The 16,294-nt window shown below is 38.4% G+C and overlaps 1 protein-coding gene across 1 annotated transcript in view; it reads left to right on the top strand.

The window, feature by feature from the left end:
• ANO2 (anoctamin 2) overlaps positions 1–16,294 on the top strand; it is a 188,171-nt gene that overhangs the window by 74,417 nt on the left and 97,460 nt on the right. The window contains exon 12 of the mRNA XM_067289841.1: positions 10,738–10,821. Within this exon, the coding sequence (XP_067145942.1) occupies positions 10,738–10,821 (84 nt within the window). The remainder of the gene's footprint in view (positions 1–10,737; positions 10,822–16,294) is intronic.

Here is a 16,294-nt window from a genome sequence, read left to right as displayed (position 1 = left end):
TCTCCTGATATTCCCTTGTATAAGAGTAGAAATGCCTGGAGGTGCAAGCAGAATTGGCAGTTGCTTAGGGTGGGACCCTTTGGAGAAGGAGCTGGAATGGGCTCTTCCAGCTCGTGCAGCACAACCCTCCATTGTGGCTGTTGTTGACCAGGGCAAAGTCATGACATGGAGGGTGGGAAACAGTAGCTGGAGGAAAGGGGTGACAGGGAAGAAAGTCTTGCTTTCCAATAGTTCTCTGTCTTGGCCTGCTACATCCTGTATCTTTATCCAGCACTGTCCTCTCCCTCAGGAGCAGGGACCATTTCTAGGACCTTTCTGTCTTCCTTTCCTCCTTCCCAGGGACACAAGAGATCCAGTCTGGTAAGCAGGGTTTGTCAGTGATGTGCTTCTTGCAGAATGGGCTAGTGTTGAAGATAGGTTGGTGTGTGGAAGAAAGAAATAAGATGTGGGCAGGAGATCTTGTACTGCAATGCATGTTCTGATGGAGATGGGTCTGAGGAGGCAGAAAGGGACCTTTTCATCTCTCAGAGCCTCACAAGTCCTGTCCATGTTCCTTGAAGACACAATACGAGGATATTCCTAGCTCCTCCTCATGCAGGGATCCCTGGAGACCATTGGTCTTTCTCAGCCTCATTTTTCTACCCCTCTGTCCTCTTCTGCTGCACCTACCAATATCATTTTTTTCCAGTGAAAAGAGGTCTTGAGTTGGTTCCATCTAAGATAAATGGGCAATGCTGTCTGCTGCCAAGATTAACCTGCTATTTGTGTTAACTAGGAGATTCAAGGTTGGTTCAGGTCGTCACTTCAGGAACCCTAGCACCACACTGTTGTATATTCTTTCGTGTTGAGAAAGGCTTTTTCAAGAAATTAGCTTTTTTCTTTCAATTTAATATGCTTTTTAGGTTTATTCTAATTGTGGTGTATGATTGGAAGCTGACATTTTTTTAATCCAGTTTCCATGTGTTAATCAAATGGAAACGTGTTAAGAAACCCTTCTTTTCATGAGCTAGATTAAAGGAACCTAAAAGTAATTTATTCTTTTCTAAAGTATTTTATTGCTAGAACATTATTTCGTCTATAATTTTTCCCATAGGGAGTCATTGATTTAGGAACATTAATTCAGATTAAAATAAGATTGAAAGAGAAGTAGCTCTTCCTTACACTATTGCTGTTCCAAAATGCCTCTCAATCTGCACAAAGCACTAAAACTAGTGGAAATTATTTCTGAAAGTACTTTTGAACTTGGGAAAGGCTTTTAGAATTTAAGAATAATACTTTCTGATATTGTTTAATGGCAGCCAAAATTGTCAGTTATTTATATGTTTAAAATGAGTGCAGAGTTTAGGAACATAACATTTCTTCAGTCAGAATTGTCTGTTATTCTCTAGTTTTGCTTTAGTTTAGGCTCTTTGTTTTGTTTGTCAGACGTACAATATATAAAGCATAAATATATCTTCCTTTTTCAAGTGCACACAGTTATTTGTGAGTAGGGCAAGGTCATTGCAAACTCATGCCAATAAAAACTCTTTCACACCACACTTATACTGAATATATGATGATGTATTGTGAGATAAGGTTTTTATTGATGACCTCACTTTATTCATTACTGGCCAAGAGTATATAAGTGTGTATGTCTTTTGTTCTAGATTCATTCACGCCTTTCTCGGTCAGAGCTACAGAGATAATTCTAACACTTGGGGAAACATAAGCACTTTATCTACTTCTGGATCTTGTAAACCAGTAAAACATCACTAATTCTTCTAAAATCTCATCTTCCTGCTTTTATCCTACTCTGCTACTTCTGCTGCAAGATTAAGTTTTTTTTTCTAGACAGTATAGAAATTTATAGCCCTTTTTTTGTGTAGGTTTGATTGTGTGAAAAACTTCTGATCTGTAGCTTGTCTATGAAAAATTCTGTATACACCAAATTCTGAATATCTTTGATTTTATGCCTGTTAAAGCATTTTCATATATGAGTGCAGTAAGATAGGCATCTTGAGCTGAGATTTTCAAAGGTATCAAATGTTAGACATCCAAATTCCATTTGATCTTACATAGAAGCTGGGTTACCAGCCTCCTTAGACCTAATAAAAAAATGCATCTGAAATGTAAGTTCAGGCACCTGGAAAATGTGTCCCAGTTTCTAGGTGAAAATCAAGTACCTTCCTTTGACTTCAATGGGATGTGTTTCTCTCTTTTCTACAATTCATAAGATTTTTGCTTAGGTGACTAGCTATGGATTTATTTACTTAAATTAAGCAAATTAAGAACCTACTTTTTAATTATCTGTATGTTATTCTCTGAAATTCTCTGAAGTTACCTCTCAGGGTGAAGCTGCATAAGATGACTCAATAGTTCATTGCTACCAGTAGAAAGAGGTCCCATCCTTACTTTCATATTACCAGTTCTGGTGTCTGAACCATGGCCTGATTTACTGACTAAAGCTGTAGAAAAGTAATTTCAGTGATAAAAATGAATAGTGTTTGTGGTTGAGGAGGCAAGTTAATTGGACATGTTTTCAAAGAAGTCTAATGAGGGCTAGAACCAGGGGAAGAGAAAGAAAGTAATTTTGTGGCATAGGCAGGGGTAGTGAAAAATGTGTGGGTTAGGAAGACCTCCCTGTTTTAGCAACTGTGAGCCATTAAATCAGCTCATCAGTATCATGCAATCATGTATAGGTTGAAGTTACATAGCAATTTGAGCCAATCTAACTCCGCACTACCATAGTGCTGCCCCAGCCAGGTGTTCTTATTCCTCCTCTTAAGCTCATGCTGGTCATCATACAGCTGAGTGGTGAACAGCTCAGACAACTGATCCAGCTGAAAACTAGCCTGGGGAGTAAAATAGGTCAATTTTAAGCTTGGTCATCTTCTTGAAATGTCTTACCATACAGCTGCATGTGCACTGGTGTCGATGCAAGGAAAGGAATAGAAATGTGGGGCTAGCATAAGATGAAACTGAACCTGAGGGTATGGGAGCCCACACTTAGATTGGCTTATGCTGTTGCAAACTATTAAACTCAAGCCTCAAGTATAAAAGCTTTTGACTACAATTTCAAGATTCATGTTTTCTTCAAAAAAATTGTTTCATGAACATTCCTGGCTGTAAATCCAGTTATTGGGCATTTATGGGAAACAATCAGAAGATGCACAGGTATAGCAGAAAAAAACTTAATAAAGACTGAACAAATATTTTTGGGCAAAGATAGATTTTTAGTTCAGATATAGTATCTTTATATTAGATAGGAGCCAAGTTTCTCTTCTGGTTCATGTTCAACTTGAAAAGTTCACAAAGGTTTGGAAATACTTTGGTTGGTCAGAATATACACCTGTTAGAATCCATTAATGCAGGACATTAAGCTTTTTTTAGCATGGGTTTGACGTGTATGCTTTAAAATGTTTTAGAAAGTGTTCCTTAAAACACTTTTAGAAAGTGTTTCTAGCTAGTAGGTCAGGTTACCTCACAGTCAGGGGGTCCAGCTGCATGGAGGCTAGAAGGAGGAGAACTAAAGAGAAATGAAAATTTCAGAAATATCATAAGTGGCCACTGTTGAGAAAATAATGTCTCATAAACAAAAATCCAGTTTGATATTATCTGGAATGAAGTTTCAGGTGTGGCAGAAAACTGGGCTATTTATGAAGCATTCTTATTAAAATGATATGTACCTGATAGAGACTTAGAGGTCTGGAATGGTAGAACTATTTTTACTAGAGATAGATAAGTGAATATAAAGTAAGGGCAAGACAAAGAAATTAATGACATTCGCAGTAGTTCTGTCCATGGGATTGATATTATTTAACATTCAGCCCTGACAGTTGCTTGCACGCTCTGCCCATTCCACCATGGATCTAAAAGCTATGACCTCTGACAAGCTATAACAGGGTGAATCTACAAAATATTTTCTTCATTCATGTATCAGTGACCTTCTCTTTTAACCTCTTCCTTAAATTTTTGGGGGTCACTGGGGTAATGATGTGCAGTATTTAGCCTTGGACCAGTGTCAAATTCAAATCCCAGTGTGAATCTTGATCTTGCTTAAAAGAAAAATTTGTTCTAATTGGAGTGAACTGAAAAATAATGCCTTTTTAATAGGATAAAGTATTGCTTTCTAACCTTGCTACTTCATAAGATATTTAATCTTGAGATCATACTGATATGATTTAGGAAACAGCTATTTTAGATCAATTTTAAAACATTTTGCAGTGTGGCGGATGAATGGCACGGACTCAGGAAGGTTTGCGTCCTGAGACATTTATTTCTGAGCATATTTAAAAAGTTAGCTGCTTCAGTGGTTTCACAGACACACTTTGCTAAGCCAATCATCATGCAGATTATGTCACAGGTAGCCAATCATTACACCGATCACGCACGCAGCGGTCATGCCTTGTACCTTGCTACTTGTTTAGAAAAGCTGTCTTGCCCTTAACCTTGGTTCCCACTGGCTTCTGCTAGTTTATCTGTACTTTCTCAGGATGTATCATTCCCAGCTGCACCAGTGTCCTTGAGTACATTTGTCTGAGGCTCCTGTTGCTTGCTACTTGCAACTTTCCACCAGTTTAACCCTGTCATGACCCTCCACATTGCAGTGTTTATTGTATTGCTCTTTGTAAGAGCTGCAAATCTGTAATAAAACCAAAGTGCTCTCAATCTTAAATATTGACAGCGAAAAATTTCCATAAACATGTTCCCCTAAAGAGTGCGTCTACAGGCAAATGTTCCCGCTGTTATACCTTATCAGAAAGCAGAAGAAAATAGTGACCCAAAGGGAAAAAAATCGATCAACATTTCATGGTATTATATAAGCTCTTTGGAGAAGGTGTTCTATGCTTGTATAGAGGCTAAAACAATAGGGTCCTAGGCCATGACTGTAACTACACAGTACTAGTGTAGGACAGGTGAAGAACAGTGAGGGTAGCAGTGATATACACAGATATTTTAAATACAGAAGGATCCAGGTAATATTTCATGAAGGTCAGAGCAATAAGGTAAGCTAAAAGTTGATGCCACATTTTAATGGGCTATCACCCAGCTTTACAGCTGGGTTTCTTCATTACATTTTTCACAGAATCACAGAAAGGTTGAGGTTGGAAGGGACTTCTGAAGATCATCTAGTCCAACACCCCTGCTCAAGCAGGGTCACCTAAAGCATGTTGCCCAGAACCCTATATAAAATTTTCAGCTTATTTGTTTCAGTGGCAAATTCTCATGTAGTAGAATAAATAATTTTAAGCAAAATTTTCAATACCATGGTTCAAGGGACATCTGGCTTCATTCTTCCAGTTACCAGTGTAGGTCTATTTCTATGGGTTCAATTTGAATTAATGACCAAAAATAAGTGACACTCTATTCTGCTATAGTTGCCTACAGAATGCAATATATCGACATTGCAAAGGCAGCATTTGTTTGTTCGGTTCTTACCTTGAAGGCACTTAAATTTTGAAGCCACATTTCAAAATTTAGCCTTGCAAGTGATTCCTCAAAGCACTACTGCTGTTGTTCAATGGGAGCAAACAAAGGGATAGATGTTGATCTACACGTAGCGCAGCTCCCAGAGGCAGTGAACAGACACAGCAGTTTGCGCAGCAGTGTTTGGGCTCTGACTAGAACTTGAGGATCTTGTTGGAAGTTGTGGGCTTTCTGACGACCCCCGAGGAATTAGAAGGTGATTGCTGTGAACAGGAAAGGGGAAGCTAGGCAAGGACAACTGCAGGAGGCCTTGACTTCTCCTGGGAAAAGCTCCTGGGAAAAGCTCTAGCTAGGAGTGGCTGCTGCTAATGAGCTCTCTTGGTTGCCCCTGACCAGAGGGAGTTGGGGCCTTTGATCCTGGTGGCCCTTGATTAGGGCGGGTCAAGCACCCTCTTAGCCAGTGCTAGAGAGAGGCCTATATAACAGCCAGGCCTAGAGCTCAGCTCCCAGAGGCAGCGAATAGATGCAGCAGTTTGCGCAGCAGTTTGCGCAGAAGGGTGCACGAAAGGAACCTTCGTTTCTGTTCCCTGTGGTGTATGCTTCCTCAAGTATGGTTGTGACACACTGCAGAGCGCTCCCCAGTGACTGTTGGAGTTGCTGTGTCAGAGGCTGGGACCCAGATCGACCCTCTGACAGTAGATGCAGCTCTACAGGTCTCAGGCTGCAGGGAGTGCTTGGGGCCTCTCCGGGAGGCCTGGGCTGGCAGTCAGCTCTCCTGCAGGAGGTGTGCTGCTGTTGACGAGTTGTGTCATCAGGTAAGGGAGTTACAGGAGGAAGTCAGTAGGCTGTGCAACATCTGAGAAGATGAGCAAGAGATGGGTATTCTTGGAGACTATACAGCTTCAGGAATCCCAACCCCCCATGGCAGTGGAGCTGCCGAAGGGCTCTGTGCCGTGTGAAATGGCACGTCATAACACCGTAGAAGAAGGCTGGAAACTGGTCACTGCTCATAGGAGGAGAAAAACTCCTAATCCTCCTGAAGACTTGCAGCTGAAGAACAGGTTTAGTGCCCTCCAGGATGAGGAGGAGCTGGACATGGCTGCAAGAGAGGCTTGCCCAGAGAGGTTGTGGAGTCTCCTTTTCTGGAGATATTCAAAACCTGCCTGGACGTGATCCTGTGCAACGTGCTCTAGGTGACCCTTCTTGAGCAGAGGGGTTGGACTAGATGATCTCCAGAGGTTCCTTCCAACCTCAATCATTCTGTGATTCTGTGATTCTATACAGGTATGGCAAATACGTTTCCATAATATATCTAATGGGTTCTTTGGTTTGTTTTGACTACTTCAGTTTTGTGTTTACTTTAGAATATCTTTGATAGCTGAGTTCCTATGTGCTTGCACAGTGGCTTTTGTCTTTTGATACCCCTAAATTTAATCATGTGGATGACTTATTCAAACTTTTTTAAAAAAATTTTTCGTAAGTAAAGTCTGATTAGACTAGTGTTCTGGACTAAAAAGACTGTGGCCCTCTCCCAGTGATTCCTTCATGCATGCATGTAAGTCATATAAAATGACTTTTACTTGCATGAGCATTCCTTTGCTAGGACAGTCTTGAGGGTGTTCTTGTGTAAATGACAACCTCTTCCTTAGACCTTTTTCCCCCACGGTGTCATAATTCATTATATGAAATAGAGGTATTTAAGGCTTATCCTTGATTTGTAACTATTACACCTCTTGCAGTGGCGGACAGCTGGGCTCGCTGTCCTGTTCATTCCAAGTTTCCATCTTGATTTGGGGTAGCAGCTGTGTCATTTTAGTTCCCATTTGCGGAAACCTTCCTTATAGGTGTTCACTGCTTTGCTGCTCTGCTTGCATTCAGCATGTTAGGGTGAGGCTGTTCAGTGAATTCTCAGTGTTTCTTTGACTTTCCTCAAGATGTAAAAAGAAGCAGTGATTTGGCTTATTTTTTTTGGTGATAACATCTCTGCTCTCTTAATCTGGGATGGTTTCTGAGGTTCTTTTTTCTCTCAGCAACCAGAGGTGTGTTGTGCATGCTTTGTAAAATTCTATGATCACTTTTTTCCTAAACCAAAGAGACATTAAGGAGACATCATTTCTCTTTATATTTTCTTTTCTAACTGGATCATTACCTATGCACCCTTAATTTGGAATGTATAGTGCTGTATGTTTGAGGCCTGGAGCCCGTTCTCAGGCAAAATTCTCACTGACGTCAATATGAGTTTTGTCTGAGTAAAAATTCCAGCATTTGGCTCTTTCTTTTCAGGATGGGAATTACCATTTTCTACTCTGAGCACTCATTTGGCCTCGAAGTACCTTGGCTCACATGGTTTTCAATAAGTGTCTGGCAGCTGTACTGGCATGCTTCCAGCATCATGGGATTCATATTTATCCCTACATGGACATTTGGCCTTCTTCAAGTCATCACAACTATTTCTAGCTTATTGTCTTAACTGTTGAACTCTTCCCATTTTCAGACCAAGAACTTGATTCTGAATCACACTTTTTTTACAGCAGAGAGTGGGATTGTTCCTTTATATCCATGTATATATGATCAGAATCAGAAGCAAGTGTCTCTAAATCTGTATTTTAAAGAATTGTTTCATGTAATATACTTGTAAAAAGAATATATAGACACACACATTCCAGGAGGCACTGTGGACTATTCAATTAAGAATAAGATGACTTGACAAATTCTGCAAAGACAGATCAACTAATTTACCAACCCAGATGTAGGTGTGTGAAATGCAGATCAAAGGACACTGAAATACCTTACTAGCAAAATTAAACATAACTTGACCAAATTTGAACAGAACGGGCACGCAAAACAAAACTAACAATAACAAAAAAAGTCATTTTAATTTACAGTGCCATGTTTTGCTTGGCTTTTGATTTTCTCACCCTGTTTCCTTTCAAGCCAACTTTCGAAGTTGCTCTGGTCTTTTGCAGCTGCCTCTAATGTCCCAGAATGCTTTGCTTAGCAGAAAATGAGGAAAAGGGAAAAAAAAAAAAAGAAAATCAAAAAAAAGAAAAACAAAAAAAGAAAGCCAGCTCATTTTTGCAGGTGCTGCTTATTGTGTGTTTAAATCTCCTCAGTTTCTTCTAGCTTCATCTATCTCATTTCCCTACTTTAGTCATGTTGTCTTTTCACACGTAGCCCTCCTTGCCTGATGCCTTTGTCTTATCTCTCTTTAAGTCTAAAGATGTTTCTTCCATGTGAGCTCTGAACCTTAAGTAAGGAAGTGTGATACAAATTAACACAAACCAACAGACTAGCAAAAACTTATGAAATGTCAAGATACATGCATTATTAACATATGTAAACACTTAATTTTGTATATTTGTCTTTCCCTTCCCCTTCCTGCTGGCCACTATTTTTACTGTTAGTCAACTTTAATAATGTCAAGCATGGATAATCGGTGCCCATTTCTGTGAGGTCCATGTATACCCCTAGCGCTTTGTAAGTAATCACAACAATGACCCTCATGCCAAGAAGTGCTATAATGATTCCTGAACTTTATAACTCATTGTGAAATTGACTTTAATGTGAGGCTTAAGTAATGCAAAGGGACTCTATGATGCATAGACAGTTTCACTTGCAGTCTTCAAATACAGATCTATTGAACATAGAAACATCAATAGTCTTTCTTGCTGTCTTCTAAAATATGTTTTATTGATTCGAATAGTACATGAGATTAAATGAGTAAAACAAGCTGTCATGCAAGCAGTTTCTTTAAATTTATTTACTATAGTGTCATAATGCTAAAGTCTCTGAGGCAGATCTGTACTTGAACTTTAGAGAAAAGAGTTCCTTCAAGCCTTCTGCCACGTTAGCACTGGATTCCCTGGGAGCAGCGGAATGCAAGTGTCTTCTGTGGGACTACCATTAGGGTAGACAAAACTATGACTTGTTTACAGAGTTCAGAAAGATGGGGAAATGTTAATTTAAGTTAATCTAGTTGTTTAAATGACAGTGTGCTCCCATATTTGTTCAACCTATGTCAGTCATATAAAGTGTTTGGAAAATCTCTTGAGAAGAGAACAAGATAAACAATATATTGAAAGTCTCACTGCATCTATGTATTAGTGTATAATAGAGAATGCTCAAGATGGTATCTGGTGCAGTGAAGATATTGCAGATATGTACAGTGTATTTTCTGTTAACTATATCTCCAAGAAGGCTGCTAAAGCTCCATGCAGTCTTGTGAAACCCTGTTCTGTTGCCCATGAGGAGTAATAAATAAAAAAAAGTATTTTTTAAATTCTCTTCATTACCCCAAATGCACGAAAAAGTGTTAGTAAGTAGATTATGTGACTGCTGAAATTTTCTAATTGTAATAAAGATGGATGGCATGATCAGTGATATTGTACTTCTGAAATGCATGTGATTAGGATATTCTAATGCTCAGAAGAAGGGGATAGAGTAATGTAAATTTTTTTAGTCATGATACATGGAATTTCTGAAAAGCTCTGAGCAATGAGCATTTTTGCCATGGCATCTCTAAATTCATTCTGTATATCTTTGGCCTATCCTGCCATAGAAGCCAAAAGTTTGCTTTTAACATTTAGCTGCAATGAGATGGCTTTTGTAGCTAGCTTGTGTGTCATGAGACAAACACAGCAGCTAGGGACTATTCAGATGTGGTTATCTGCAAAGCAATGCTGATATTGCTTTATATACTGCATACACAGAATTAGTCTTTTTGTCAGGGTTAGCAACCTGTGACACATTGTACAAAAGACTACTCAAAGGTCCATGCTGAAATGCACATTGTAGAAATAGGCCTTTTCTGGGAAGCATCAGATCCGAATTCCAGGCTCTGAATGAATTCAGAATCTGTCAGGAATCAAGTGACTAATGGCATTTGTCTTCTTTATGAGGTGCTGTCTTTAAAATCCTAATAAATTTGTGCTGCCACACTTAGTTTGGGTTCTAATTTGGAAAACAAAAATATAATTTGGGAGGCAACCTTTGAAAGGTTATCAACACCTTCAGTATGCAGCCTTCTGAAGAACTCTTTTCACAGCGTTCTTTGTTCCTTTTTACTACTACAAATGCAACAAGGACGGTAGAAAAGTTTGCTGAATTTTCCGTTTAAGTAAATGTTTGATTGCTCTGCAGGTGCCCTGGTTTCAAATCACTGTGGTTTTTATTGTGTTTTATGGTTCACCAACTAATGATGATATGTATCCTGGTGTATTTGTGGTAAATACCACATATTTACACACATAGAAATTGAGTAAGTGATCAGGACTTAATTTTTTTTTCCTTTTTCTTAATCATAATCGTATTTTTTATTTTCCCTTTTTTCAGGAGCATCCCAGACCTGAGTATGAAACCAAACTGCTACAGAAAAAGCTCAAAATTAAAAACACAACAACAGAAAATACAAATGAAGTAAGATGTGACTTCCAGTTTTCATTGAGATTTGATTTGTGTTTTGATACGTTGTGATTATCTTCTTGTCCATCTCTGCTGGAAGGTTTGCAAAAAACACTTTTTGGTGCTGTTTATCTCTTGATCAGTCTTGTAGGTTGCTTTCTAGAGGTCTGGTATTATGCAGCATTGTAGGCTACAGAAAGACTTTGAGGTCTTTGCTAACACTCCAAAGTAAAGCATTTTGCACAGAAATATGGTAGACAGGTGCTTCAGGATCTAATCTGTAGAGTGATGAATGATTAATTAAGGAAAGATTATCAGCACAGGAATTCTTATAGCAGTGATCTAGAATTTCAGTACTTCGTGGCCAATAAAGAAAGCAGCTTTTATTATAGTGATTTCATTTGCATAGATCACATTGGCTGACTGGTATCTCTAGTCACGTTGCAGCTGTACAATTGTGCAGGTGTGACAGCATTTCCATTATAAATGGAAAAAATAAATCAATGTATCATTTTTGGCTTGAATTGTGCTTAGGCTTTCTCTAGCTGTTTGAAACCTAAGTACAAGAACTTTTTCCCAATCCCCTCTTGTAAAATGTTGATTGATGTCTATTTCCTAGGAACTCTCAAGTCCATGTAAATTCTGCCCATTCGACTTGGCTAACCATTGCTTATTGCCTGTATGTCACACGCGGTGGCAAAGCCAAACCATTCCAAAAGCATGTCCGGTTTCCAGTTAGAAGGAGACAATTTATTTTGTTGAGACATTGAGGAGAGTCAGTATCTGAATTGGAGAATAGTCCAGATTTCAGGCTTGACACAACAAGTTTGATCTTACAGCATATGAAAGGACTTAACTCCCCCATTCTCCTGTTGATCACCACCAAGATTGTGAAGTGTTGCCAGTGAATCAGTCATCTCAGTAGGACTGGATGGGCCTGATCCAACGTTCACTGAAGAGAATGAAAAGATTCTCAGTTGCTATAATGGGCTTCAGATCTGCCCTGGGATGAGCATCGACTGACACAGCAGTATGGAGAGGTCTTTCCTTAGGCATGGAGCAGTTTGCTAGGCATGTCAAGTGTAGGATCAAAGACTACAAAATGAATAAAGAAGGTGCTGCTGTTCATCCCTTTCTATTTAAAATAAGTGAAATTTGGAAACAAGTCAGCAATTCATGCTACAAAATATTAGACTTTGTAGTGAGATGATTATTTTGCTTAAATTGGACACAGAGAACTCACAATGTTACAGATTAAAAATGAAGTTTTGGTAAAAGAAAGCAATGAAAAATGCTAAGAGTATAGGGAGAAACTGAGAAGCAATGTAAAGAACCCCAGCACTATACGAAAGAGAAGAACTGATTTCAGCTATCAAGCTGGGAAATATCTTTTTTTCATTTAATGCATACTATTTTACTTTTTGTGCCAATGTGGATGGAAAAATAACACTGAGAAAGAAAAGTTTCCTTAGTGTTACTATGCTACTGGCTGCTATCCAGCTAAGTTCCGTTTGGTTTGGTTTGATTTTGTTTTTGGTCACCCTCAGATTATGTTGAGAGCATCACTGTCTCTCTGCTTGTTTCTGTTGTCATTCAATATAGATCTGATCTTGCAAGATGAAGGAAATGAATCCTTTCATGTTCCATGCAGCAAGAGAGTCTGTAACACCGTTTCAGATTATCACCATCATATGTATCTGAGAATTTATAAGCTCAGTGTTTCATCCCCTCCAATGTGTGCATAATATCTCCTGTTGTCAGCTGGGTGCAGGTACTTACAAGATCTAGTCAAGTAACTTCTAGTATTTTCCAAGCCTCATAAAATGGATACAAGTAGGACCAGATACAACTTTTGTTTAACTGAGGACTTTATTTCTCAGGCCTTAACAAAATGGCTCTTATGCTACATATAGTAGGACATACACAGGTGTCTCCTTAGCATGTAGCTTCTGTTGCTTTTATTATGGCAGCCACCCAACTGGCTTTTTCTGGTGTATGTTTTCAGATGTTTTGATTCTCCAACAGGAGCTTGTAGTTTCAGAATCTCAGGAGAATCAAACATAATGTTTATTAAATTATGATTCTGAGGGGTAGTATTTTTAAGGCAGCAACATGACCTAGGTTATATTTTACCACACATGGTGGTTCAGTGCCAGAAATAGTACTGCTGCCTTATCCCAGAATGCCAGTTGGTCTCATGTGCACTGTTGAATGAGAAGGTACATTATTAAACAGAGTGCTGTACTCGCATATTTTTCTGCATCTGCTAGTCCCAGCAATTTGGTTCAAGCTTTTGAGAATCTTCATGCATACTACTTTCTGCAGTGCTCTTATAGGAGATAAAATCCTACTTTGGCAATTGATGCAGGCACTTCAAACTGCAACCCCCTTGGTTTTTAGTAACAGTGTTTAATTCCGAAGTCACTTTGGAAAAAGAGTTCTTGAGTCATTTAAGTATTTTTTTGGAAATGCTTCCCAGATTAATCTCAGTTTAGTTTTTAAATGTTATTAAAAAATAAATTACTTTGACATTCGTCATCAAAACAGTTATTCATAGGGAGCAAACAGATATTCATAGGGCAGAACCTTCCACTGAGTTGATTAATGTAGATCTCTAATAAATACATTCATCCTGCAACTTACTGATCACCATTTCTCCCAAAACTGAGTTATATTCCAAGTTTGTGAGCAGTTTTAAGTCAGTCAATTTTTTGTTTATTCATTCTATTGCAATCACTTTTTCAATTTTCCTCAAAAAAGGCATTCTTTTCTCACTCCAGCAAACAGCAAGTAAGTCTGGGTTTGGAAGGTGTAGTGTTCAGCAGTTTGTACCTCAATGATATTATAAGGAACGCTTGTATGAGGCCTGCTGAAAAGAGAAAAGCCTGGTTCTTTATTGGAACATGCAGAACTTTTATATTTAGTTTTGGAAGATCCTGAAAAATTAGACATTAACAGTGATGAGTCTGGAATAGATATTCTACCTAATTTTTAGAATTTTAAGCTTTTCTTTTTCCTCCTCAGATGTCTGTGTGTTATACACATTGTAAGGTCATTAGCTCAGCTGCTTTTTCACGGCAGGTTAATATTGAGGTGCAGGTTTCTGTGAGGTCTCTGGCTCAGTACTTCTATCTTGTTGAGTGGACGCCAAGGAACAGGACTTTGTCATATTAATAGCGCAGATTTTCCACTGTCTGGACTTGCATCAAAGTAGAGGTCTCTCTGTAGTTAAAGATTCTGTCCTCTTAATTTCTTTTTTTTGTATGAATATGCAGATGCCTGTGAGGTCTTGGTCTCATCACATCTTGGTCGACAGTCTGATGTCATGGCATAAGTCTCTGTGAAGTTCTTGCCTGAGCATTTTTGGCTAACTAACGTGATTTTAAGGCATATCTTTTGGGTGTCCCTGGTCAACAACTGTAGTTTGCTGTGCTGATATCAAAGGACAGGTTCTGGCACCAGTGGCTAAAATTTCTCCTTTGCTTATCTAATATGAAGTCAGAAGTCTCCAGCTCAGCAGCTGTGGCTTGTTGGGATAGAAATGATGCCAAAGCTAAGGCTGTTCTGAGAATACTCATTTAGAGCTTACTTAAAGGCATACATTTCTATAAAATTACTGGTTGTTTCCAGTATGTTAATTCCTCTGTTCTGGTGAGGATGTGACTGTGATTTTATGGCAAGAAGCTGAGTTTTTATGTCAAAAGTTCTGCGTACAGTGCAATTCTTTCTTGCCTAACAAGGAGTCCCTGTGAAGCCCCCCCCCCAGTTATGTGATAGGGGTTTAGTTTCTGTGCTGGTATTGTGACTGCATAAGAAAATCAACAGTTGCATACCTTCTTGAATGATAACTTGGGGATACCTATTAAGAGGAAACCTTCCTCAACGTACAGTTTTCACTGGCTGCTGTTGAAGTCATTAACTATAATGAATGTAATGAGTGTGGAAGATGGCCAGCACCTGTCAGGGTCAGTAAACATATGAGTCTGCCCAGACAACAAATTCCAAATCAGCTTGATTAATATCGGTGATGAAAAGTATTACAGATCTAATGTATCACTTGCCCAATGGTATTTGTGTTATAGTGTATAGCTTTCATACGAATATTTGTTAGGGTATTTAAGTTACTGTAATGAACAAGGAACAGGATTTCAGTCTGCACCATCCTGCATGGTTCAGGCTGTTTTGATAAATATTTTATTGGTTGTTATGAAAATGGAAAAGAAACTGTGAGGGCTCAGAGCACTTTACAAAAGATTGGTGTGAAGTTACTATTACAATAATACTCTAAGGCTCTACCCTTTCAAAAGGGAATTCATTTAAAACTAAAGGAGTTGAAACACTTACTTGAAATGCCTCAGGTTAAGTAGCATATGCATAAACAGGTAGTCCTTATAAATTGTGACATTCATTAAAAAAAATGACAAGTTCTAAGGAACAGATTTTAGAAGCCTGTAGGTGATCTGGTTTATAATCGATAGGAATGTTTGATTTGTTGTGGACATGTAAATAATGGCTTACAATTTAGAGCTACCTGGTTCTAAATTTGCGAACCTTAAAAGATTTCCTTGTCCTTACAATGGAGATGAATGTTCATGTGTGCATGTGTGAATGCATGTGTTTGACAATACATTCATGCACAGGAGGCATGTAATTGTTTTAATAAAACAATTGGTATTTTATTTTTTATTCTCCTTGTTTAATAAATTACAACATTGAAAGTGTGGGTAGAAATATTTGACTAATAGTGTAAAGTTATCGTATCTGCAGAACATTAAATAAAAAAGGTGTTGGATATTTGTAATCTTGTGAGAAGCTGTTCCTCTCTCTGTGCAATACTAACATTCAGAATGGAAATACACCAAGGTCAGGAAATGAAAATTGGTCTTGTGCCTGAAAACATGCAGATGGGGCTAGATCCAGCTCTCACAGCAGCTGATGGAAAGAAAGCCTTTCAGTCACTTCTGGGAGTGATGGATCAGGCCCTGAATCCTTTTCATTAAGTGTCCAGCTGATCTGGCAAACATGATGCAACATCATAGATTTTTTCTTATCTTTCCTATTTGGCAGGAAACCGAATAGCTCATTCCACATATTTCTCAAGGAAAACTTTCTTTATAGAAAAAAGGGCTTGTCTCTTGGCTTTTGTTCTTACTTGGAGCAAACCCTGGGAATAATAAAGTCTGGCGTTCTCTCTTGCTTTTAATTCATTTCAAATATGAAAGTGGCAGAATAAATTATTTAAATTGTTAATTCAGCTGTTAATTGAAAAAAAAGAAATAAATCTTCCTTTCCAAACCATTTTGTTTCAATTAACAGCTGAATTGAAATAAGCTGCTTTGAAAATGAAGGTCTCTAGCATAAGGACGATACAAGTAAATATAAAGTACAATGGTATGCTACTGATGAAAGCTCTCTCTATATTTTAAAATTTGTCAGCATTGCAAAATATTATTCTTTATCCAGTTTTTCACAAGTGAATCTCCCATCA

This window comes from Apteryx mantelli, chromosome 1 (assembly GCF_036417845.1).
Source record: "Apteryx mantelli isolate bAptMan1 chromosome 1, bAptMan1.hap1, whole genome shotgun sequence".
Classification (NCBI taxonomy): Eukaryota; Metazoa; Chordata; class Aves; order Apterygiformes; family Apterygidae; genus Apteryx; species Apteryx mantelli.
This window is presented reverse-complemented; position numbering and strand designations above follow the sequence as displayed.